Below are 27,000 nucleotides of genomic sequence, written 5' to 3'. Positions count from 1 at the left end.
GAAATCCTGTATAATAATAATAATAATTATATACCGCTCCAAAAATGAGGCTAGCAGGACTTTTGGAGCGGTCTTGCTAGCGCACCGCCTCAGTGTGAAAGCCTTCGGGCTTTCACAATGAAGACTGCAGGGCACGATTTTTTCAGGCGGTATAGCAGCGCTATTTTTACCGCTGAACCGCCTGCAAAACGTGTCAAAGGGGCCTAAAGCCAATCAGATTTTCCGATGGGAATTGTGCGTTGAGAGACTGTTGGCCAAAAATCCGACCGTTTGTACGCTACATCGGACAATTGTTGTCGGATTTTCCGCGGACAAATGTTGGATGGCATGCTTTAAAATTTTCAGTGGACAACAGTCTGTTGTCGGATTTTCAGATCGTGTGTACAAAAGTCCAAAGTACAAACACGCATGCTTGGAAGCAATGCTCACCAAACACGACATTAGCAGAAGGTGCCCAAAGAGTGGCGCTAAAGAGCTGAAAAGCCAAGTAGTGCATCACTATGTTTGTGTTTGTTGGCCGACAATTGTGTGCCGTTTGTATGCAAGACAATATCCAGGCACACGCCCTTAGGACAAAAGTCTGATGCTTTGTCTGCGGAAAATCTGATCGTGTGTACGAGGCTTTAGAGCTGGAGGGGGGACGGACAGATGCAGCATTGGATTGATTCTGCATCCAGATAGGTAAGTATGACTCAAAAAAAAAAACTGATTCCCAAACTTCTCTTTTTAAGGCTGGGTTCCCACCTATGCAAATTGGATGCAGATTTCTCTGCATCTAATGCGCAATTCTCTGCATCTTATTTGCATAGCAGGATAATTTGAGCGGCTCTATGGAGCCGTTTCACATATCTCCAGGGTGGCTGCGGAGCGCACTGCACAGAAATGCTGCGTGTCTTTGGCTCCGTTTTTAGGGCTGAATTCAGGCAAAGATTCGTCCCTGAAACGAAGAACGGGGATGCACATCGTTCCTGTGCGATCCGCAGCCGGTTCCAGTGTGAAGCGAGCCTTAAAGTCAGCCACACAAGCTGCCTATACTCTTCTTCCCCCTGCTTTCCTTTTGCTCCGTTTGTCCACTGTGAGTAAAGAGAACAAGGCCAGTGTAAGCTCTTGGGTGCAACTTGGAGCTTACACTGGGCTGATGACTTTCTCTGGCATTGGGTGCCTGAGTTGTCAATTACCAAACACTAGTCTGGTCATATGAAAGAAAGGGAAGTAAGCACCATGCACCTTAATACCCTGAAGTACCGGGTATTTTTATTTGCTCTCAGTGAATTTTATTTTTGTCTTGAAATTGGATCTGAATTTTTCTTGCCAGGTTGGATGCAAAGCATGTTAACACAGAGTTCTATATTAATAAGGAAGTTTTAAGCAATTCTCATCACTTACATCCTCTTTGCCGCGTCGAAACTGGTTGATTTCAGTCTTGGTCCTGCTCAGCTGCGTCTCCAGCTCAAGTATTTTAGCTTGTGTCACCCTCTCTTTGGATGAAGCTCGTTCCTTGGTCTGTTCCACCTGTAATGGTTATATATAAGAAATCTAACCCCTGCTAAAGCCTTGTACAGATACAGATGACGTACACACGGGTGACTTGCCTGTCTCCGGGATTCTTCGATGGCTGCCTCCAGCTGGCGTGAGAAAGAAGCGCAATCCCGGGATTTTTCTTCTAGTCTCAGCTGGTTCTGATGGATTGTCTCTTCCCGCTTGGCCACAACTTGCAGAAGTTCTCTGTTCTGTGTTCCAGCATCCTCCATCCGCCTGAGAAATGCAAAACAAATCTGAAAGTCAGCCAACAGGTAAAGCAGAGCTCTGGGCACGTTTTGGAATGAGTCAGGAAGTGTTGGATCCTCTGCTAGGTTTTTATTGCACAGTGGTAAGATCTCCTGTTTTCATATAGTCAACAGGACAGAGTCAGGGGAACCTGCCCAACAAGGACACAGGCGCCTAAAAAAACTGAACTCTTGAGAGTGGGTAACGGCGTTAAATCCCCAGAGATAATGCTAAACCTCTCATCTAGGTGTGTGCTATGAAATCTGTCCTACATCAGCCTCCTGTAATCTCCTGCACAGCCTGTAATCAGGACAGATTTTGCTCCGGGAGGGGTGTCATCTAAGGCTGATGTCACACTAGTGATGTCATTGGTTAAAATTTTCCAGCAACAGAAGATTCTAAAAAGTGTGCTGGAAAAACGTCCACATGCATGTGTCGCTTCCTTGTGGGCGAGATGAGCTGCTGAAAATGCTGCAGAATGCAAATCACCGGTAAGACCGTGACCCCTCACTTATCATCCAGCCAGCCAGGAAGTGGTGCATGTAAGCAGATGAGCATTTCTTTTCCATCCCACAGAGATTCTGCCAGCACAATTCTGTTTTTTTTGTCCAGTCACAGGCTAAGGTGGGCCCTGGATCAGGTTGCAGGGTGGTCCAGTAGCTGACAGGGCTGTGTGGATCACAAAGCTGGCTGAACAGAATTGCAATTCATTTTGCAGGTACAGTATAACCTTGGTTTGAGAGCGTTTTGCAAGACAAGCAAAATATTTTAATACATTTTGCCTTGATATACAAGCGATGTCTTGATATAAGAGTAGCATCACGTCACAACTGAGTATAAAAGAGAGGAGCCTCTAAGTGTAGCAATATGGTTACATTTAATGAAGGTACAACATTTAGCAACATATTGCTACACTTAGAGGTGCCTCTCTTCTCTTTTATACCCTGTAAAAAAAATGCTTTGATATACAAGTGCTTTGGATTACAAGCATGTTTCTGGAACGAATTATGCTTGCAATCCAAGGTTTTACTGTATAACAATTCACATGCAGTATAAGGCCTCATGCACACTGGATGTTTTTGGCGGCTCCACTGCGTTTTTTCTGCAGCCATTAAACACCCCAGCATGTTATCCAATGTGTCCATGCACACATAGGCCCAGATTCTCAAAGGGCTTACGACGGCGCAACGCCATGTACGCTGTCGTAAGTCCTAATCTGGGCCGTCGTATCTATGCGACTGATTCTTAGAATCAGTTACGCATAGATAACCATTAGATCCAACAGGCGTAAGGGTCTTAAATGCAATTTTTTTTTGTCCGCTAGGTGTCGTTTTCCCCCATCGAGTATGCAAATTAGCTAGATACGCAAATTCCCGAACGTACGCACGGCCGACGCAGTAAAGTTACGATGTTTACATAAGGCTTGTCCCGGCATAAAGTTGCCCCTGGGTATATGAGGCGCAATCAATGTTAAGTATGGCCGTCATTCCCGCGTCGAAATTTGTAAATTCACATCGTTTGCGTAAGTCGTCCGTGAATGGGGCTGGACGCCATTTACGCTCACGTCGAAACCAATGACGTCCTTGCGACGTCATTTGGGGCAATGCACCCTGGGATATTTTTCAGACAGCGCATGCGCAGTACGTTCGGCGCGGGAACGCGCTTAATTTAAATGCTACACGCCCCCTACACGCCTAATTTGAATTAGGGGGGCTTGCGCCGGGTGATTTACGCTATGCCGCCGCAACTTTACACGCAAGTGCTTTGTGAATAAAGCACTTGCCTGTAAAACTTGCGGTGGCATAACGTAAATGAGATACGTTACGCCTGCCGACATTTATGCCGATCTACGAGCATCTGCCCCATAGGCTTTTATCAGCATTTTTTGGCAGGGGCATTTTCTGGCTGGAAAAAAAACAGAACTAGTGTGTTTGAAGAGGAGTTTTTCAGCTGTAAAAACGCTCTAATGCCGCGTACACACGATCGGACATTCTGACCAATAAAACCGTGGATTATTTTTCTGACGGAATGTTGGCTAAACTTGTGTTGCATACACATAGTCACACAAATGTTGTCGTAAATTCCGAACGTCAAGAATGCGGTCACGTACAACACTGCGACGAGCCGAGAAAATGAATGCGTAGGTTTTTTTCGTGCTGTCGGAATTGCACACAGGAGATCGGAATTTCCGACAAGAACTTTTGTTGTCGGAAAAATTGAGAACCAGCTCTCAAACATTTGTTGTCGGAAATTCCAACAGCAAATGTTCGATGGAGCATACACACGGTCGGAATATCTGACCAAAAGCTCACATCGAACATTTTGTTGTTGGAAATTCCGATGGTGTGTACGCGGCATGACTCTGAAACACGAAAAAAAAAGCTTTTATGAGCGTTTTTGAGCCATAAGCTTTTGTGGTAATATTGTTTTGCTAAATAAAGTTAAACCAAATTCTACATCTAACACTACTGGTGTTGTGCATGAGGCCTAAATGTACTTTATATGCATTTTTTACTGTAGCTGTTTGTCTGGAGCTGAATATAAACGTACGTTTTTAAAAATGAAAGTGGTTGTAAAAGCTCAAGGTTTTCACCTTCATTCATTCTATGTATAAAGGTAAAAAAACCTTCTGTGTGCTGCAGACCCCCACCCCCCCCCCCCAATACTTGAGTATTGCCATTGGCTCTCGATACTGTCAATCACAGCCAGTGAGCCAATGAGCAGAGAACGGGAACAAGGCTGAGCCGCGCTCCATGTGTGAATGGACACACAGAGAAGCAGGTCAGTACCAAGCCTGCTTTGGGTGCCCCCATAGCAAACTGCTTGCTCTGGAGGGCACCCACCAGGAGGGAGGAGCCAGGAGTGCCGGCGAGGGACCCGGGGAGAGGAGGATTGGGGGGCTTCTCTGTGCAAAACCATTACACAGAGCAGATTAGTATAACATGTTTGTCATTTTTTTATTCTGCCTTTTAATATAACTTGAACTGTAAGGGCCCTTTCACATCGGGCGGATCAGTTATGATCCGCCTCCGTGTGCTCCGTAAGCTCAGCGGGGATCGCTCCGTATATCCCTGCTGAGCTGGCAGCTGACAGGGCGGTCCCTGCACAGGGACCGCCCTGTCTTTTCTCCGCTCTCCCCTATGGGGGGATCGGATGAACACAGACCATGAGTCCGTGTTCATCCGATCCGATGACCGAAGAAAAAATAGGACATTCTTCCGTCTGCGGAGGCGGGTGATTACGATCTTTGCGGAGGCGGGCGATTACGGGTGTCAGTGGATGTTTATCCGCTGACACCCGCAATCACATAGGGACCAATGTATGTCCCTTTTCATCCGCAAACAGATGGATGAAAAAGCGGACATACGGTCCGCACGTCTGAAAGGGGCCTAAGGGCTTACTTCAGCAGTAATAAATGTATTTACTCAGGAAAGAAAGCTACTAATTTTATACAGGCTCCAGGTATATTTTAAAATGTCACAGATTTTAAGAAATCTCATCTGGTATCTTTTTGTACCTCTCCAGCTCTTCCAGTTTCAGAGACAGAAGCTTGTTCTCTTCCATTGCAGACTGGTACCGGTCCCTTGTAGACTCCATCTTGTCTCCCTGCTGCTCCATCTGCACAGACACATAAATATTATTTTGTTTTACTTACTATTGTATAATATAAAAAAAAAAGCCTATTTTTGGTGCAGGTTTTGCGCCCGAATCTTCATCGTATTGTAAACTTTTAATACCTATTTTTGTTTCTATTCCTGATTTCGGCATAGGTGTCACTGCTACGAGACCCCACAAAGTCGGAGACACAGTGAGTAACACTACCTGTGATTATAATTACCATTAAAAGTCCCCACTACAGTTCTCAGATCAGCAGATCAGCAGATGACCTAGATCAAGAGAACCTAAATTGGGTGATCAGAACTCCTCCCCCAGCACTGCCACTGATCCCAACTCCCCGCCAGCACTGCCACTGATCCCAAATCCCCCCACCAAGGAGTAAAAATAGAGAATACATGGAAGGGAGAGAAAAAGAGGGGGAGGAACAAAGACAGGGAGACAAAGAATAAGAGAACAAAAAATACGGCTAGTGAGGGAGATGGGGGAACATTTTTTTTAGGATAGAGAAAGAAAGGAGAACAAAGAGAAAGAGTGCTACATCCTAAAATGTACCATAAGGGGTTTTAATACTGTACGAGTGGAAGGGACTCAGGAAGCGCAAAATATCCGTAGGTTAGGGGTGCAAATTACTTGCCTTGCCTTGGGTGCTGACAACCCACGCTACAAAATAATTTTACTGTTAGGGGTCCCCACAACTTGGGAAATTTTATCAAGGGGTCACGGCACTAGGAAGGTTGAGAACCACTGCTTTAGTGGTTAGGGAAAGCACAGAAGAAAAGCAGGACAGAAAGAGCAACCTGACCTCAGTAGCCTTGAGGTATGCTCTAATGGCTTTGACTATGTCCTTGCAAACTAGAGAGATATACTTTGGATGCATAGGAACAGAGCCTTTTGGAATGTCCTCATTGAGGCAGAATACTGAAACCACCTTAGGAAAAAAAGAGTGGCCTTTGGTGCAAAACAACCCCTATCATTGTAAAGTGAGGAACAGCTCTTTACAGGAAAGGGCCACCAGTTCTGAAACACGTCTAACGGACATGATGGCAACCAAAAAGTTTACTTTGAAGGAGAGATCCAGTCTCTAAAATGTTCAAAGGGTAGTTTTTGCAGGACAAAGGGAACCAAGCTGAGACCCCCAGGAAGCACAGGATGCTGCAAGGGAGGATTAATATGAGATAAACCTTGAAGAAATGTTTTCTGTTGAGAGAATGAAGTGGAAGAGAATGAAGCATAACATCTAGCCTGTGTGTATTTGTAATCAGGATTTCAATTACGATTAGTAAACACATGGCTACAAATACTGGGACGCTGCACACCCAAATCCACCACTAAAAAAAGTCACGTGTACAGTGACGTAACAGGTTGGGCGGAGCTGGGTGACGTCACTTCTGAGTCACAGCCGAGACCAGAAATCAAATAAGACACTACCTGTGTACTAAGCGATTACACCCACCAAGGGGTGTTTTTATCTAAACATGAGTGTAATACTTGTTTTTAAAATATAAAAATAAATACAAATATTGTTGTTATTGTTTTACACCGTGGGAGGATTCTTTTTATTTGCATGAGTATTGTTGCTGGATATACTACTGATAGATGTGGAGGTGTACACACGCAAGATCGTAATACCTAGGAGGATTTCTTACCAAGCGTATGTTGACCTGTATGAAAATATAGGTCTGTAATTGAAGTGAGCTACCACATTAGCACAAGGGTGGAGCACTGTGTGGTGGACACTGAACGTTTTGAATTGCATGGTCTAGGGAGCAGATTTGTGTTGGACACTGTTAGAACTGAAATATTGCGGTTTATGGACACTTATAAACACTTTATGGAACAGTATTGACAGCACTGGAGATGTGGGACTAACTTTAACTTCATTATTTAAAGGACAAGTTCACCTTTCGTAACATGTTACATCCATATTCAGGGTGTAACATGTTAAAAAAGGGACCAGCCCCCACACAGGTTCTTCTCCCTCCCCACTAGCTGTCACAATTTAAAAAAAACGTGGCCAAGCGGGGATCCGCCCAGCCGCATCACTGATTGACGGCACATGGAAAACTACAAGGTCCGGCAGTCTTTGCGGCTGTCGGCTTGGAGTTTTCAATTAACTACCATGGTGTTGTGGAGCACCGTGATAGTTCATTCATGCCTCCTGTCAGATTGTATCTGCTTACCAGATGTATGGGATGTTTGGGAAAGCAGATTACAGTGGCAGATCTGCATGGCACCAGCTGTCTGCTGATCGCTGGTGCAGTGCTTTACAGGCTCCAAAAAAACCCTGAATAATAATAAAATGCACTTTTTTTACCTGCAAAAAAATATGCATTTTTTTTTTTTTATCCAGAGAGTGAACTTAACGTATCCTTTAACTTGTCACGTTAACATATCAATTTGCACTTTAGCACCGGAATTGTGGTATCAACCCACAGCAAGGATGACATTACCACTTCATATCTTGTATAGAGCACTTCTGCTTTTATTTACACAGTGTGTATGTATATATTGATTTAATCAGTTATTTAAGTATTAGCAAGTTTATTTATGAATTGGAAGATAGTGGGAGTTGCTCTCATCCGATATTGAAGTTATGAAGGAAGGGGTGTTTACTGCAGTGCATGAGCTTTTTTTTTTTAAATATATATATATATATATATATATATATATATATATATATATATATATATATATATATATATATATAGCATTGTCTGACTGCACTCTGATTAAGTGTCGCTTCAGAAGATAGGTCTAGTGCTGCAGGGTCAACCAGACTGCTCTGAGATGTTGATGGGGAGCTTGGTTTCCTCCAGTCACGATGTTCCTTAAACTGTCAGGCCGGGTTCACACCGCCGCCACATGTGGCTCACAGCAGGGGTATGATTCCTGCTGGTTTACCGGTTCAGGTCCAATTTCAGCCCAAATTTTGGACTGAAATCGAACCTGTAACACACCAAAAAAGGCACACGTTTTTCCTGCACACCGCACTGGGCCCGCTGCGAAGATATGTGAACCGGCTCCATAGAGAGCCAGTCACATTCTCCCGCAATGCGAATTGAATGCAGTGAAACACGCATTCAATTCACATACGTGTGAACCCGGCCTCAAGGATTGGATCACTGCTCCCTAGCCTGCGTCTGTTGTGTTAACCTTTTTCTAATAGGGCTGGAGTGGTGATCCACCAATTTAGGAAGTTCCATGCCTGGCTGGATAAGAGCATTGGTACATTTGAGAAAAGGAACCTTTTTTCCCCAGGTCAACAAGAGGTTCAGTTGGAGAGTTCTTGAACAGAATTGGGAAAATGGTACGGCCTCAAAGGAGGCTACCATTAGGCCTAGAACTCTCATGGAGAATTTCCTTGTGGGGTGTCTCTTAGATCTCAATTTCTGAGGATGTGGTCATTTACTTGGGATGTGTCCAGGACCAAATTCAAGTTTTTCAGGCAAAAGGAAGGCTGGAGAGCAGATTTGTTGATTATTGTTCACCGACCCAAAAACCTGGAGCATCTGAATAGTCTTGTGAACATTTTCTAATGGCTAAAAGCAAAATTAGTCATTTAGAAGAAGGTTGTTTGGTAGCCTGTAACTTGGATGCCCCGAGTTTTGAAAAATGTCAAGTAGAGGTGCTAAGACCTTTGTAAACACTCTGGGAGCAGAAGATAGACTGAAGGACAGTGCGACAAACAAAGTGATTGCTACTGCGACACGCAGAAAGCGCTAAGTAGGTGGGTAAATGGGAATACACAGGCACCTTGGATGCCCCCCCATGTAGTCTCCTTCTCTCATATAGGAAATCAATGACACTTATGATTCCAATGCAAAATTTTGGAATTTTAAAGTAATCCGTTGAGGGATTTAAAGTCGAGAAAAGGGAAGAATCTTTGGGCTTTTGAACTGTAAACAAGTCTTTGAACCTGTCTTGTGGCAATTTGGCACAACGACTCCCTGGGACAAGAGATGCTGCAAATCCAACTATCTTTTGGTTGATTTAAAAGAAGAAAGTTGTAAGGGGGTAGAGTTTTGAACCATATTTTGTACGATTCTGGAACCACAATCCTGCGACATCTGTCATCCAGAACGGCAAACTGTACCAGACATCCCCCTAACTCTTACGAGTGAGGGCAGCCCTCATTATGAAGAAGGTTTTGAGGAAGGCTTGGTGACCCATGTGCAACCAGCCTTGTGCCAAAAGGAACGGCTGAACCTAGGTTATGAACTTGAAGTGGGTTAAAGCGGACAGGTGGTCTGCGTTTAGAGGAGCTAAGAACTCTTGAGGAGTCGGTTCTGCGACCTTCAACAGCACAATCCTAAAATACTGGGTCACGTTGGTTGCTCATTTTCCAGTTGGCTGCAGTTTGACATACTGTAATTGCAGCAAAAGCTGGTTTCAGGGCTGGGCCTGCAAGAGTAAATCGACCTTTTAGGAGTATTTTAAATTTCCTATCTGAATCTTTCAAGGGAGGGAAATCTTCAATAGGTATAGTGAGATTTTTGAATAGGACAGAGAAGGCAACCCATGTCTTTGCAAACTCTTTTCTTTATCGTACATCACGGGACACAGAGCGGCATTCATTACTATATGGGTTATATGGAGTACCTTCAGGTGTAGACACTGGCAATCTCAAACAGGAAATGCCCCTCCCTATATAACCCCCTCCCATAGGAGGAGTACCTCAGTTTTTACGCCAGTGTCTTAGGTGTTAGTCATGGTTTAGCTTGCCTCCGCATCCTTGGGATTAGGTGAGCTACCGGTTCTGTCCAAAAAAGCCTCAGCGCTAAAGTGGTCAGTAACCGGACCCCAAACCCTTGGGGTATAGCCCATAATGCTTTTCTTTTTAGAGAGCTGGACCCTGGGCCCAGAACTTAGAAACCTTTGGGTACCTAAAGTTTTCTGTTGCCAGGGTGCTATATGGGCCCAGGACAGTGGATCCTTCATAGGAACCCAGGGCCTGAAGGTCTAGACATCCCCACGGAGATGGGGGAAGATTGGGCCTCTTGCTTGGCAAAGTCCTGCGGCATGGAGCAGGTAAGTGAGGGGAAAACTTGCGGAACTTGGTTCTTAGCAGGTTTTTTTCTGGGGGGTCACAGGGGACATGCCTAAAGTTATGCACTGCATCTGGCAAACTAGTCACATATCATAAAGATAGGATGGCTCTCTATGTATTATTCCCCATAAGATGTGACCTCCCTTGTAGTGTTGGAAAAGCATTGAGTGGGGCCTGTGTTATATAAAAATATATGTGTGTGTCAGAGAGCTTTGCTTACCTGCAGGCCTCCAGGCGATGCTCCATTCAGTCTTCCTCCTCAGAGCCTGCAAGCAGGCAAAACGCTGACCTCCTCATGGTTCCAGGCTGCAGGCTGCAGTTTGCTGGAACAGAGAGGTCCCTTCCTCCCAAAATCCCCCCCCCCCTCCCCTCCCCCTGTCGGGAGGGGCATTTCCTGTTTGAGGTTGCTGGGGGGGAAGGGCGGGTCAGTGGCTTAAAGGAAGGGGCGGCCCTTCCTTGTTTGTTCCATCAATACTTTGGAACTGAGGAGAAAGACCAGAGCGGCAGCACGGGGCGCCGAGGACACACAGTGGCCAGAAAGGATATTGCAGTCTTCAGAGGACTGTTTTGTCAAGCCTAGAAATAGGCTGTTTCTTTTCCATCTCATAGTTTTTCTTTGCAATACTACTCAGGGGGACAGAATGTTTTTTCTTTCCTGGATTTGAAACAAAAACGAAAAAAAAAAAAAAAAAAAAAAAGTCATCTAGGGGAGAGGAAGCATTTTTTTTATCCCCCAAACAGGTGTTTGGACAATTAACTTTTATAGTTCCAAATACCAATAGGTAGCAGGTGTACCTCGGTATTGTACCATGGTATGCCGCTGTTTTCCCTACAGGGAGCCTTGGGGCCATCGGGATCTGGGGCTGGAGCTGACGCGGGTCAGTCCAACCCTAAGATGGTCACGGAGGAGGTATTACTCACCTCTTTAAAAGAGATGCAGAAAAGCATGGGAAAAATGATATCCGCAGCTATGCGGGGCAGTAAGCGGAATAGATCTCCGTCGCCCGAGCGCGGACCCTCAGAAGAGGAGGTCCTTTCCTCAGGGGAATTGGACGACCTCTTGGACACGGACCAAGTAGGTTCAGGGATCGAAGACCCGGATACAGAGGAGTCTGGGGCAGTCTCCCTGAGGGAGAGCTGGTGGATTCAAGGATTGTCGGACTTGGTCCATAGGACATTCAACTTGCCAGTACCAGATCTCCAGGTATCGACGGTTTCAGCTTTGGGCTCACTGAGGGCGCCTCAAAGCAATGCTGTGTTTCCGATCCATCCTCTATTAGAGGGAATTTTGTTCCAAGATTGGAACAAGCCAGATAAGATCTTCTTACCACCTAAAAGGTTCTCTGTCCTATATCCTATGGAAGAAAAATTTTCCAAAAGATGGGCTACTCCTGCAGTGGACGCAGCCATCTCATGTGTTAACAGATCGTTAACATGCCCTGTAGAAAACATACAGGTGTTCAAGGATCCAGTTGATAAGCGCTTGGAAGCACTACTTAAGAACTCCTTCACTACTGCAGGGGCAGTAGTACAGCCAGCTGTGGCTGCGATTGGGGTCGCTCAAGCATTATCGGATCAATTTAAGCAGATGCTTAAACTTATTCCGGCCCAGCAGGCAGAAAAATTTTCGGATGTCCCTAAGGCCATATGTTTTACGGTAGACGCAATCAAGGATTCTATCCAGCAAGCGTCACGTTTATCGTTATCCCTTATCCATATGAGAAGACTCTTATGGTTAAAAAGCTGGGAGGCTGAGCCCCCATGCAAGAAGCTCCTGGTAGGGTTCCCCTTCCATGGAGGACGACTCTTCGGAGAAGACCTAGATAAATACATTCAGACCATTTCAAACGGCAAGAGTACTCTCTTGCCAACTAAGAAGAAGGTTCAGGGACCTGCGTTTAAACGACAGTATTCCCCTGGGCAGGGGCCCTCTAATGCCAAGCAGTATCGACGGCCTCCTGCAAAAGCAAACTTCGGCTTCAACAGCAGATCACAAGGACAGGCTGTTAGAGGCAAAAGGCAGTGGTTTCGCAAACCAGCAAAACCAGCCCCCAAGCCAACCTTATGAAGGGGCGCCCCCACCCACGAAGGTGGGGGGAAGGCTGCGACTCTTTTCAGAGATTTGGGAAGCCAGCATTCCCGACGAGTGGGTACGGTCTTCCGTGGCCACAGGCTACAAATTAGATTTCCTAAGGTTTCCTCCTCCTCATTTCCAGAAGTCGAGGATTCCAAACGATCCGGAAAAGGGAGCCGCATTAAGATCGGCATTAGATCATCTACTTTCCCAGGAAGTAATAGTAGAGGTACCAGTCCTGGAACAGGGGCTGGGTTTCTACTCCAACCTATTCATCATCCCAAAATCCAATGGAGATGTCAGGCCAATTTTGGACCTAAAGATGGTAAATGCATATCTAAAGATCCGCTCATTTCGGATGGAATCCGTGCGGTCAGCAGCTGCCACACTCCAGAAGGACGACTTCATGGCGTCCATAGACATAAAGGATGCCTACCTTCATGTTCCAATTTATCAGCCACATCAAAGATATCTACGCTTCATGGTGGCTTCGCGTCACTTCCAATTCGTGGCGCTTCCCTTCGGGTTGGCTACGGCCCCCCGGGTGTTCACGAAGGTCCTAGCTCCAATCCTAGCCAAACTAAGGATCCAAGGGGTCACGATCCTAGCATACCTGGACGACCTCCTAGTCATAGATCACTCGTCTCCCGGCTTGGAGCGAGCAGTGGCCCTCACGGTCCAATACCTCGAGAGGTTCGGCTGGGTCCTAAATCGAGAAAAGTCAGCTTTCCAGCCCACAAAGCAGTTGGAATATCTCGGCATGAGATTAGACACAGAACAACAAGGAGTGTTCCTACCTCTGAGGAAGGTAAAAGCCATCAAGGAATTAATCCTACTGGTTCTAAGCAAGAAAGAACCGACTATTCGCCTATGTATGAGTTTACTAGGCAAGATGGTGGCCACATTCGAGGCGGTACCATACGCCCAGAGCCACACTCGCATCCTACAGGCAGCCATCCTGTCAGCATGGAGCAGAAGGCCACAGGCCTTGGATATCCCGTTGCCGCTCTCATCAAGAGTCCGACAAAGTCTGTGTTGGTGGTTAGACCCTCAGAATCTACTGAAGGGGAGGTCTTTCAGCCCAGTGGCTTGGAAGATAGTGACCACAGACGCCAGCCTGACGGGCTGGGGAGCAATTTTGGATGGTTGCACTCGCCAAGGTACTTGGGCAAAGCCAGAGAAGCAGTTGCCCATCAACATCTTGGAGCTCAGAGCTGCTCGACTAGCCCTCAGGGCTTGGACGTCAAAATTGCAGGGGTTCCCGGTGAGAATTCAATCAGACAATGCCACGGCCGTGGCATACATAAATCACCAAGGGGGAACCAGGAGTCAAGCCGCTCAGAGAGAGGTGAGCTTGATTCTTCTATGGGCAGAGGCTCATGTGCCCTGCATATCGGCAATATTCATTCCAGGAGTGGACAACTTTCAGGCGGACTTCTTAAGCCGCCAGACTCTATGGCCGGGGGAATGGTCTCTGCATCCACTAGTCTTTCAAGCACTCTGCCAAAGATGGGGAGTGCCGGACGTGGATATCATGGCATCGAGACTCAACAAGAAACTAGACAGGTTCATGTCCCGCTCAAGGGATCCGATGGCCTGCGGAACCGATGCGTTGGTTTGCCCTTGGCATCAGTTCAAACTTCTTTATGCGTTTCCCCCGCTCCAGTTCCTACCCCGCCTGCTGCGCAGGATCCGGGTGGAGCACATACCAGTCATCCTGGTAGCTCCAGCATGGCCCAGAAGGGCATGGTACTCACTAATCTTAAGGATGGTAGTGGGAGACCCTTGGACTCTTCCTCTACGGCCAGACCTGCTATCGCAAGGTCCGATCCTCCACCCTGCCTTACGGCATCTAAATTTGACGGCCTGGAAGCTGAATCCCTGATTCTCAGGGGTAGAGGTCTGTCTCAGAAAGTAATCTCTACCCTAATCAGAGCCAGGAAACCGGTCTCTAGGGTGATTTATTACAGGGTCTGGAAGGCCTATGTAGGCTGGTGTGAGTCCAAGCGATGGCTTTCTCGCAAATTTACCATCGATAGAGTATTAAGTTTTCTCCAGCTAGGAGTGGATAAAGGATTGGCATTAAGCACAATCAAAGGACAGATTTCTGCTCTGTCAGTGTGGTTTCAGCGGCCGCTGGCCACCCACTCGCTGGTTAAGACCTTCCTTCAAGGGGTCTTACGTATTAGACCTCCAGTTAAATCCCCGCTTTGTCCGTGGGATTTAAATCTTGTTCTGTCAAGTTTACAGAAACAACCGTTTGAGCCGTTGGCTGATATTCCTTTGGTTCTACTGACAAGGAAGTTAGTATTTTTGGTTGCCATAGTTTCCGCAAGAAGAGTTTCGGAGCTGGCAGCCTTATCCTGTAAGGAACCATATCTTGTTTTTCATAAGGACAGGGTCGTTCTCCGCCCTCATCCTTCCTTCCTTCCGAAGGTCATATCCAGTTTTCATTTGAACCAGGATTTGGTATTGCCATCCTTCTTCCCTAAACCTACTTCCAGAAAGGAAGGGTTGCTGCATACCTTGGATATTGTCAGGGCCATGAAGGCCTATCTTAAAGCTACAAAGAAGATCCGGAAGACAGATGTGCTGTTCATTCTACCGGATGGGCCCAAGAAGGGGCAGGCAGCTGCAAAGTCCACCATTTCTAGGTGGATTAAGCAATTAATCACTCAGGCCTACGGCTTGAAAGGGTTGCCTCCTCCAGTATCATTAAAGGCTCATTCTACTAGAGCCATGGGCGCCTCCTGGGCAGCACACCACCAGATCTCTATGGCTCAAGTTTGCAAGGCGGCAACCTGGTCTTCTGTCCACACGTTTACAAAGTTCTACCAGTTGGACGTAAGAAGGAATACTGATACTGCCTTCGGGCAGGCAGTGCTGCAGGCTGCAGTTTGAGACCCTCGGATTCCGGGGGCTCCTCTTGTTCGAGTTAAATTTAAAAATTTTATTTTTCTCAACTAAGTTGGATTTATTATGATTTGAGTATATCTCTAAATTAAATCCTTTTGTCTTGGAGATGTTCTCCCTCCCCTCATTGTAAGCATTGCTTTGGGACATCCCATATAGTAATGAATGCCGCTCTGTGTCCCGTGATGTACGATAAAGAAAAAGAGATTTTTAATACAGCTTACCTGTAAAATCTTTTTCTTGGAGTACATCACGGGACACAGAGCTCCCACCCCTCTTTTTTGAGGACCATTTTGGGAGGCATACTGCTTGCTACAAAACTGAGGTACTCCTCCTATGGGAGGGGGTTATATAGGGAGGGGCATTTCCTGTTTGAGATTGCCAGTGTCTACACCTGAAGGTACTCCATATAACCCATATAGTAATGAATGCCGCTCTGTGTCCCGTGATGTACTCCAAGAAAAAGATTTTACAGGTAAGCTGTATTAAAAATCTCTTTTTTTCCCTTGATAGTTTGCCCCCCATAGCCATTATCTCTTACAGGGCAGAGGGAGACTGACTGCAAGGGTCAAGGTTTGTTCTTCTCCGGAGTTTAGCATTAAAATGTTTTTACTGCTTGTTCAGAATATGTGAACACTTTAACCACTTGTTCACCGGGCCTATTTTGGCACTTCTCTCCTTCATGTAAAAATCAAATTTTTTTTGCTAGAAAAACCCCAAACATTATATATATATTTTTTTTTAGCAGACACCCTATGGAATAAAATGGCGGTCATTGCAACTTTTTTCTTGCACGGTATTTGCGCAAAACATTTTCAAACGCCTTTTTTTGAGGAAAAAAAAAGGTTTCATGAATTAAAAAATAACAAAACAGTAAAGTTAGCCCAATTTTTTTGTATAATGTGAAAGATGATGTTACGCCGAGTAAATAGTATCTATGTCATGCTTTAAAATTGCGCACACTCATGGAATGGTGCCAAACTTCGGTACTTAAAAATCTCCATAGGTGACGCTTTAACATTTTTTACAGGTTACTATTTTCAAGTTACAGAGGAGATTTAGTGCTGGAATTGTTGCACACGCTCTAACGCACACGACGATACCTCACATGTGGGGTTTGAATGGCGTTCACATATGTGGGCGGGACTTGCATGCGTGTTCGCTTCTGCGCACGAGATAACAGGGACAGGGGCATTTTGAATTTTTTCTTTTTTTTACATTTATTTTTTTTGATCACTTTTATTCCTATTAAAAGGAATGTAAACATCCCTTGTAATAGGAATCAGTGTGACAGGTCCTCTTTATGGAGAGATGTGTGGTCAATAAGACCCCGCATCTCTCCTCCAGGCTTACAAGCATGAAATCAGTGGGAAAAAAAAATCATCGATCACATGCCGACAGCCGTGATTGTGGCTTTGTTTACTTCCGGGTACCGGGCGTGACGTCATAACATCGCGCCCGGACCTCCGACGGTCATAGAGATGACTGGTGACCATCTGGTCACCAGTCATCTCTATGGTTTCCAGGCAGCGCCGACTGATGGCACGGGAGATCCCGGAGAAGAACCGGATGGCGGCGGAAAGGGGGGGATGTCCCATCCCACTGCCTATAAGAACGATAAAGCGGTGGAACCGCCACTTTGATCGTTCTTATCGTGCACAGAATCGGCGGCTGAAGACAGCGATATCTGAATGATGCCTGTAGCTGCACCCATCATTCAGATATCCCCGCACAAAGTGGAGGACGTCATATGACGTCCTCCCGTGGACAAGTGGTTAATGTGCATAGTCTGTGTGAGAAAGGAGGAAGCTGCTAGAGACGGGTTGGGTGAAGGCCATGTGAAGTGGTCACAGCACAATTTACTTTACTCTTGTTTAGAGGTAGACCGATATATCGGTCGGCCGATATATCGGCCGATATTTGGCCGTTTTTGTGAAATCGGCATCGGCCGATTTTTGTGAAAGAATCGGCCAATTAGCGGCTAAAGTGTCCCGCCCGCATGGCCGCCTGCCCTGCAGTACTGACCCCACTCCCATGTATCCGATTCCTCCATCTGCACGGCCACCACAGAAGGGACATAGATTTTACTGGCATCGCGCCGCCAGCCGTGCCCCGCCCCCTCCCTCGGCTTGCTGTATTAGGGACAGGGAGAAACAAATAATCATTGGCTTACAACTGCCGCCTGACTAATGTAACTCCCCCCAGCAGGAATGTCTATCTTCCCTGCTGAGGCGGAGCCTGCTGGCATTACACCAAGTTCTAAACAATGATTGGCTGATCAGCTCATCAGCATGCACCTAGCCTATTAGGTGCATGCAGATAGAATTGGATTACGATACCAGCATGTATGGAGGGTAAGTTGCCCAAATTATGTGCTACTGTGCCCCCCCTGCAGAATTTATTAAAACTCCTTTTAAAAGGGAAACCTGGCTGAGGCTGGCATTGAGAAAATGGATGAGGATGAATTTGGGTGGAAATTGGATACATTGTGGAGATCCTTCTCACAATGTAACTCTCATCCCCACACAGAGTCAACCTCATCCATCTTCACAATGCAACACAATCCTCTTCATCCCCACCCCACTCCAACGCATCCCCTGCACCATCCATCCCTTTCCACAAGACATCCCCACCCATGCCCAGCACCATCCATCCCTCTCCACAACGCATTCCCATCCACCCCTCTCCACAACGCATCACCACAATGCATCCCCACCCATGCCCAGCACCATCCATCCCACTCCACAATGCATCCCCACCCACCCCTCTCCACAATGCATCCCCACCCATGCCCAGCACCACCCACCCCTCTCCACAACGCATCCCCACCCACGCCCGGCACCATCCACCCTTCTCCACAACACATGGCTGTGGAGGAGGCGGGTACAGAGAGAGGTGGCTGTAGAGGAGTGGGGTACAGAGAGGTGGCTGTAGAGGAGTGGGTACAGAGAGGTAGCTTTACAGCCATCTCTGTACCCCCCTCATCCACAACCACCTCTCTGTACCCCCCTCCTCCACAACCACCTCTCTGTACCCCCCTCCTTAAAATGACTAAGATTGTATTTTTTTTTCTTTTTTAATAATTATGAGGTGGCACTGATGGGCTGCACTGGTGGGCACTAATGGGCTGAACTGGTAGGCACTGATGAGGGGTGCACTGACAGGCTGAACTGGTGGACACTAATGAGGTGGCACTGATGGACACTGATAGGCTACACTGGTGAGCTGCATTGGTGGGCACTGATGGACACTGATGGGCTGCACTCCACCTCTCCACCCTAAACAATAACCTCCTCCCCAACCTAGATTTTCTGAGATAAAAAAAAAAAATCGGCCTAAAATATCGGCCGCAAATATCGGCCATCGGCCGCCCCAATTTTGAAATATCGGCATCGGTATCGGCCAGAGAAAAACCCATATCGGTCGACCTCTACTCTTGTTTTCAGTATCTTTGTTGGCACATCAGTTTCTTACCCTAACACGCAAATCGGAGATGATTGAAGAAAGCTCTGCATTCTTCTGCTCATAGCCCTGCAGCTGCTCGTGACATTCCTGCAGCTTTATTTCTGTCATCTTCAGCATCTCTGGTAGCTTCTCCAGTTCTTCTAAACGACTTTGGAATTTCCTATGAATCTGAAGGCACAAAAATTGCCAGGCTGAAGTTTAAATATGCCAAGATGCAGAATAATTGGAATTAGATGTTACTAGCTACTCACATTTTATCAACCCCAGCCAATAGTTTTAATCCTTTTGCTGACAGAGAATGTTTTTTTTCTGCACGTGATAAAATAATACTTTTAGGCCTGAAGAATGGTAAAAGTTGTAGCTAAATGTTGAACGTTGAAATTGTGTGTGCCTGTGAACCAGCATCAAACTGGGCAGCACAGTGGTGCAGTGAGTAGCACTTTCGCCTAGCAGCAAAAGGTTCGCTGGTTCGAATCCCAACCACGACACCATCTGCCTGGAGTTTGCATGTTCTCCCTGTGTCTGCGTGGGTTTCCTCCGGGTACTCCGGTTTCCCCCCACACTCCAAAGACATGCTGGTAGGTAAATTGGATCTCGTCCAAATTGGCCCTAGTATATTTGTATATATGTGTGTATGACTGTGTGTCCCTAGCGTGTCATGATCCTACGGGGTAAAAATGACCGCACCAGCCATGCAGATACTGGCTGGAAAAAGCGCCCAGAGGCGATTCAGTTCGCATGCGTTGCGCTATACAAGTCATTCATTCATTCATTCATTCAAACTTTGGTACCCCAAATTTTCCATAGGTGACACTTCAACCACTTAAGCCCCGGACCATTTGGCTGGCCAAAGACCGGCCACTTTTTTTTTTTAATCAAATTTTTTCTCAGTTTAGGCCGATATGTATTCTTCTACATATTTTTGGTTTGCGCAAAAGTTAAAGCATCTACAAAATAGGGGATAGTTTTATGGACTTTTTATTATTAATTGTATTTATTTTTTCACTAGCAATGGTGGCGACCTGTGATTTTTACACATTTTTGGGACCATTGTAATTTTTACAGCGATCAGTGCTATAAAAATGCACTGTTACTGTAAAAATGACACTGGCAGGGAAGGGGTTAACCACTTTGTGGCACTGAAGGGGTTAAGTGTGTCCTAGGGAGTGATTCTAACTGTTAGGGGGAGGAGCTACCAGTGACACATCACTGATCACTGTTCGCGATCACAGGGAACATTCGATCAGTGACATGTCACTAGGCAGAACAGAGGAATGCCTTGTTTTCAAAAGCATCCCCCTGTTCTGCCTTTGCCGACCACAATCCCAGGAACATTGAGTTCCCAGGACCCGCGAGCGCACTCATGAGGCACGCGGTAGCAGCGCACACGCGCCCGCTGGGCGGCAAATTTAAAGGGACGTACAGGTACGGCCATTTGCCTGCCCGTGCCATTGCGCAGACGTATATATGCGTGCGGCGGTCGCTATGTGGTTAAAATCCTTTACAGGCCATCGATTAAGCAGTTGTATGCCCGAAAAAAAACGAAAAATCTGTAAGTCAAAGGCATAATGAGCACTGCATACTAGCTTATTATATAATACTTACCTTAGATCGGCGCCCCCGCACCGCCTCCCGGTCACCGATGAGGGAGCCGACATGTTTATTCCGGGTTTGCGTCCCCGGCCGGAATCGTCTTGGCAATCTTCTTATAGCCTAGACCAGTGATGGGGAAACTTGGCACCCTAGACATTTCCCAACTACACTGCAGAGTGGTATGGATTAGGGGGACCCCTTTTTTTTTTAACATTCTGCTGTCAGTGGGGATTCCCTTGCTTGACAGTAGGATGTGAGCCTTGTTAGGACACTGGCGGGTGCTGGCTCCTTAACAACCAATGACTCATCCCTGCTGCTGACAGGAGGGTGGCAACTTCTAAAAACCAAAGCAAAAATGTACCATACATCCATTCCCGTCTATTTCAATGGACCGGGACTAAGCCTTGTTCCATTTAAAAAAAACTGCATGTAGACGGATGTCTGTTTGCCCATAGAAATGAAAATCCTGTGTGGGTGGGGCCAAAGCATAAGAGAGAGAAATGTCTCTAATGGGTCAACCAAAGGGGAACCAGATTCAGATCCCATGGAGTTGCAGGGTAAAAGAGTGGGGGACTACATGGTAGATCCACTGTACAAAGGTCTTAAAATGATTGTAAAGTCTTTTTTCTAAATAACAAACACGTTATACTTATCTGTTCTGGCAATAGAATTGCACAGAGCACCCCTGAGCCTCCTCTTCTCGGGTCCCCTACCAGCGCTCCTCCTCTCGGACTGCCTCCATACCAAGCACTTGTGCAGGCTCGATCCAAAGCCACGCTGCCTGTGCCCACAATCACAGCACAACTCGGCCCTTCTCCCTATTCCCTCATCACAAGATTTGGCTGTTAGCAGTGGAAGAAAAGCCAGTGAGAGAAGGGAGAGAAGATAGAACAGCTACAAATAGGCACAGAGCTGGGCCAAGTGAGGATAGCTTTACTCAATAATAGCCTCAATAATATGGGGAGGTAATACTGCTGCCTGAACGTTTTTTTACCCAAAAATCAAACTTGCGCTTTTTGGAACCCCCCTCCTCCGGTGTCACATTTGGCACCTTTCAGGGGGAGGAGGGAGCAGATACCTGTGTAATACAGGTATTTGCACCACTTCCGGGCATACATCACTTTGGTGATCGCGTTTCCTACGCCTTGTTTGGCATCCACCCCCCCCCCCGCTGTCTTCTGGGAGACACACAGGTCCCAGAAGACAGCAGGGACCAGTGTGATCGCGCAGCATGACTCGTGCATGCGCAGTAGGGAAGCAGGAAGTGAAGCCGCAAAGCGGCGGCAGCACCCGAGAGCTGAGGGAGAGAACAGCTTTGGGTGCGGATATCGTGGGCGCCCAGGACAGGTAAGTGTCCATATATTAAAAGTCAGCAGCTGCTGCATTTGTAGCTGCTGACTTTTTTAATATTTTTTTTTTTTAGGCGGAACTCCGCTTTAAGGTTAAAAATATTTAGGCTTTTGAACCACTTTCCTTAAAAAGTGAAAAATTACTTGTTTCTTAAACAGAATAGAAAGACCAAAAGCCTAACCCTTGATACTGCTGAGAGCCAGACTTACACCAAGTGATGTAAGCCTCCCATATCCAATGATAGGATAGGTCCTTGGAACAGAAAATCTTGGCGATCCGTCCATGGAGCGTTTGCTAGGAATCTTACCGGGTCAGCATACCACATTCTCCAGAGCCAGGTCAGAACAATGAGGATGAATGGAATGCCTTCCAGAACGATCTTGTAAAGCAGATGATGAAGGAGATTCAGGAGAGGAAAGGCATAGATGTACTGATTCTGCTACAGGATCCTTGTACCTGAAGACAAACCTGTCCAGTTTGTTTATTGAACCTGGAGGCTAGTGGGCCCACATCGCCGAACTGTGACACAAGTCCTTAAACACAAATGAACTGCATGTTCAAGATGTGGTGTGTTTTGTATAGTGGTGGAATTATAGTTTTATCTCTCTTTAATGGATGATAGTAGTCTGCTAGCCTTGCCTGTGGGAGTATTGCAGGATGTCTCCAATTTACAAGCCGACCTCAATGCTCTGTCTGATTGGGCGACTGAGTGGCAGATGAGGTTTAAGGTTGATAAATGTAAAGTTATGCACTTGGGGGCTAAGAATATGCATGCATCATACATACTAGGGGGAGTACAACTGGGGGGATCTGTAGTGGAGAAGGATCTGGGGGTTTTAGTTGATCATAAGCTCAATAATGGCATGCAATGCCAAGCTGCGGTTTCCAAAGCGAGCAAAGTCCTTTCTTGTATTAAGAGAGGTATGGACTCCAGAGACAGAGATATAATTTTGCCCCTGTACAAATCATTAGTAAGACCTCATCTGGAATATGCAGTTCAGTTTTGGGCACCAGTTCTCAAAAAGGATATCGGAGAACTGGAGAAAGTGCAGAGAAGGGCAACCAAACTGATAAGAGGCATGGAGCAGATCAACTATGAGGATAGATTAGAAGAACTAAATTTATTCACTCTTGAGAAGAGGAGAATAAGGGGGGATATGATCAACATGTACAAATATATAAGAGGTCCATACAGTGGACTTGGTGTTGAGTTATTCACTTTACGGTCAACACTGAGGACAAGGGGACACTCTTTACGTCTAGAGGAAAAGAGATTTCACCTCCAAATACGGAAAGGTTTTTTCACAGTAAGAGCTGTGAAAATGTGGAACAGACTCCCTCCAGAGGTGGTTCTGGCCAGCTCAGTAGATTGCTTTAAGAAAGGCCTGGATTCTTTCCTAAATGTACAGAATATAACTGAGTACTAAGATTTGTAGGTAAAGTTGATCCATGGTAAATCCGATTGCCTCTCAGGGGATCAGGAAGAAATTTTTTCCCCTGCTGTAGCAAATTGGATCATGCTCTGCTGGGGTTTTTTGGCTTCCTCTGGATCAACTGTGGGTATGGAGTTGGGTGTATAGGATTTTACTGTGTTTTTTATTTTGTTTTTTTATTTTTTGTGGTTGAACTGGATGGACTTGTGTCTTTTTTCAACCTGACTAACTATGTATGTCGCTTGGCACAAAATGCTATTGCGAAGTCTGTGATCTACAATACCAAAGGTGCTGCCAAAAATGTTAGTCTCATCTCATCGCTATCATTGCTGCCGATAGAGATAGAGCACTTAATATTAATATAGAGCACTGTGTCCTTCAAACACAGTCGCCGATCTTCTCCCCTCTCCAGCAGCGAGCTGTTAACCATCGTATCGCCGGGCCACTGGGGACATTCAAGCCCTTTACAGGTGGAATGTCTGTACCCCCCTGATGGTGACCCTGTGTAGGGGTCACGGGATATCCTGGAAGGATGGGGACATGCAAGTACACATTGACAGGCATTGTAGATACCATGTGGAATTTTTGGACTTTGGAATGAAGACAATCAAAGCTTTGAGATTGCCCCCTTTGACCTTGGGAACCGTAAACAGATTGGAGTAAAATCTCTGGAATCGTTTTGCCTCAGAAAATGACAATCTGATCCAGAAGAATTGAGAGGGCTTGATGAAGATATATGTGCTGTGATACAGAAAGGCGATGAATTGGTGATAAGGGGGCAAGGAGCAAAACTGCAGTTTGTAGCCCTGACTTACTACCTCCCACACCCAATCATCCGAATTGAAAGCTGTATAGGTGTCCGAAAAAGTTAACAAGTGGCTTTTACTCAGGAAGATGGGTGCTTTTGGGAGCATTAGCATCCTTGATGATAGCGGCAGCTGTGTAGGCAGAGTGGCTTGGAAACCCCTCTTTTCAGGTCCCCCGCTGGCGCTCTATGCTCCTCATTTTATCGGTGCACCATAGTTGGCCGTCTCCTATGGGGTCGCACCTGCGGGCTCACTCTGAAGCCGGGCTGTGTGCTTTGCTCAGCCCTGCGCCAGCAATATAATAAATGTTTGCTTTTGGACTTTATACTGCTTTAAACAGCAGGGGGGAAATACTTCCTCCATGCTGTATGGAGAAAAAGACAGCGAGGTGTGCGCACCAATGCTCCACCCTTAGAGGATAATGTCATAATTTTATTCAGAAGTGTTAACCGCTTCCATGGCAAAACTGGCAGGAATGGGGAATATGTCACATGGCGCTCAGTTTAACCAGCCTACTCTGAGTCTTAAGAGGCAGGGGAAGTGCAAGGGCAATGCCAGCGGCCTTGGACCCAGACTTTTACCAGATTGAATTCTGGAAAGTGCTCTATGCGCAACCCAGTGTTTAAAGGTCACAACACACACATCCAGTGTAGCAGGGTCTGGGCGTGGAACTTCCTGCTGGCGCTCCTGGCTCCTCTTTTTGGAGTGCCTACCAAAAGAAGCCGCTTCATTTTGTGGGACAACTGTGGGTTCGATCTTGAGTCGCACTGTCTTCGTCGATTGATATAGATGGCCTCGTACCCTGCACCTTCATCAGGATTTGATTGACAGCAGCGGAAGCCATTGGCTATCAATCTGCCCTGTGAGGAGGAAAGAGAGCAGAGAGAGCCATTGCTCTCAGGCCCAGCGCCGGATCGAGAATGGGCTCAGGTAAGTATAAGGGGGGTGGGGGCTGAGGGGGGACGCTGCACACAGAAAGTTGACCTTAATGCATAGAATGCATTAGAGTAAAAAAAATTCTACCTTTACGATCACTTTAAGACTCCTGCACCCTTCAATGGATGAAGAAGAAACATTAAAGCAGCCAGCACACTGTGTATCGAGTGACACAACTTGATATGGTCACATAACCAGTTTCATCTCCAGATAATAGTCAGACATACCTGTTCTAGTTCAGTGTTCATATCGTCCTTTAGGTTTTTATTCTCTGCGTCAGATCTTTCCAGATGTAAACTCATTTGATCAGCCTCTAGTCGAGTCTTTTTCATCTGTGAAAAAGGAAAAGTCAGAGGCCAGATAGAAGTGGACAAAGTCAGCCTGTCAATCAAAAATACACAGAATACACTACTAAAAAAGAGATTATTTTCTGTGTGGGTGAAGTGTGGCAGGATTTTTTATTTACTGCTCTTCAGGGCCCTGACAAAAAGATTTCCTTCTATTTTCAACATAGATCACTGGCCAAAGTGCATTCTTCATACACTAAATTGTCAAAAGTATTGGGACGCCTGCTTTTACACGCACATGAACTTTAACTGGCATCCCCGTCTTAGTCTGTAGGGTTCAATATTGTGTTGGCCCACCCTCTGCAGCTATAACAGCTTCAAATCTTCTAGGCAACTAGCATTGTCAGGAGTCAGGTTACTTTGTGTAGCACAGCTAAAACGGGAAAAGGCACAGAAAAAAGTAACACCACAAACCTGATCTTTATAGGTATCGACGAGACCTTCATACTGACGCAAAGAATTCTTGAGCTGCTGAATTTCATTATGAGCCAATGTCAGTTTCTCCTCCACAGCAGATAAATGGGTCTACCAAGAGAAAAACAATGTATCATTAAGTGATGGACACACGCTAGCAGGGATATGCAATTAGCGGACCTCCAGCTGTTGCAAAACTACAAGTCCCACCATACCTCTGGGTGTCATGCTTGTGGCTGTCAGACTCTTGCTATGCCTCATGGGACTTGTAGTTCTGCAACAGCTGGAGGCCCGCTAATTGCATATCCCTGCGATAAAGTATGCTTAAAGTCTAAGTTCACCTTTACAGAAAAATCTGTATTCTCAGCCCCCCCCCCACTCCGGTTCCGCTGACCTGGAGTCCTGCGATCCCCTGCTGTTAAGAAATGGGACGGCACTTCAGCAGTCCAGGGATTTGAAATCCTCCTTGATTTCTCTCCTCCAGTGCTGACAGGACAGGCTAGACAGACTCTGGTCAGTGCTGCCCATGTGACGGTGCTGACCAATTAGAATGCTCCCTAGCCGTACACGCTGAGAGGTACGGATAGGAGGTTAAGCCGCAGGGATTTAAAATCCCCTGACCGGTGAAGCGTGACCCGGTGTCTCACAGCGGGGGGGGGGGGGGGGGGTCACGGAACTCCAGGTCAGCAGGACCGGGGGGATAGGGAAGGGGGTCCAGTGTAAGTTCACCTTACAGATTTTTCTGTAAAGGAGAACTTAAACTTTAAAGTCCTTGTCCACCACTGGAAATGTATAAATGCAGGCATAATGTATTGCTACCAGATCTCTATTGCTCACGGTCAACTGTGAGAGCTGTTGTATGTGTATGTGCCAGAATATAGGGCAGAGTAAGCTGTAAGCAATAGTACAACTTGTAAGTGTTTATACACAGGCAATGACAGCCATGGATGAGTAAGCTGCAATATTGTCCTCAGTGTTTGTCAGTTCAATCACGTGTGTACTTATATAGCCAGATTCAGATAGACTGGCTTAATTTTGAGGCGGAGTAGCGTATCACATATACACTACGCTGCCGTAAGTCAGAGAGGCAAGTGCTGTTTTCACAAAGCACTTGCCTCCTAAGTTACGGTGGCGTAGCGTAAATGGGCTGGCGTAAGCGCGCCTAATTCAAATGATGAACAGGGGGGCGTGTTTTATGTTAATGACTGGTGACCCGATGTGATTGACGTTTTTTACG

The 27,000-nt window shown here is 46.3% G+C and overlaps 1 protein-coding gene across 3 annotated transcripts in view; it reads right to left on the bottom strand.

The window, feature by feature from the left end:
* ODF2 (outer dense fiber of sperm tails 2) overlaps positions 1-27,000 on the bottom strand; it is a 71,876-nt gene that overhangs the window by 1,853 nt on the left and 43,023 nt on the right. For 2 of the 3 annotated variants that reach the window (XM_040324739.1, XM_040324740.1), the window contains exons 14-19: positions 25,764-25,874; positions 25,230-25,334; positions 18,894-19,052; positions 5,285-5,385; positions 1,593-1,755; positions 1,387-1,512 (exon numbers count right to left, since the gene is read on the bottom strand). In XM_040324739.1, coding sequence (XP_040180673.1) covers positions 1,387-1,512; positions 1,593-1,755; positions 5,285-5,385; positions 18,894-19,052; positions 25,230-25,334; positions 25,764-25,874 — 765 coding nt within the window. The remainder of the gene's footprint in view (positions 1-1,386; positions 1,513-1,592; positions 1,756-5,284; positions 5,386-18,893; positions 19,053-25,229; positions 25,335-25,763; positions 25,875-27,000) is intronic. The other variant, XM_040324741.1, reaches the window with a different exon arrangement.

Source organism: Rana temporaria, chromosome 9, assembly GCF_905171775.1.
Source record: "Rana temporaria chromosome 9, aRanTem1.1, whole genome shotgun sequence".
Taxonomy (NCBI): Eukaryota; Metazoa; Chordata; class Amphibia; order Anura; family Ranidae; genus Rana; species Rana temporaria.
Note: the sequence above shows the minus strand (reverse complement) of the source record. Positions and strands in the feature narration are given on the sequence as shown.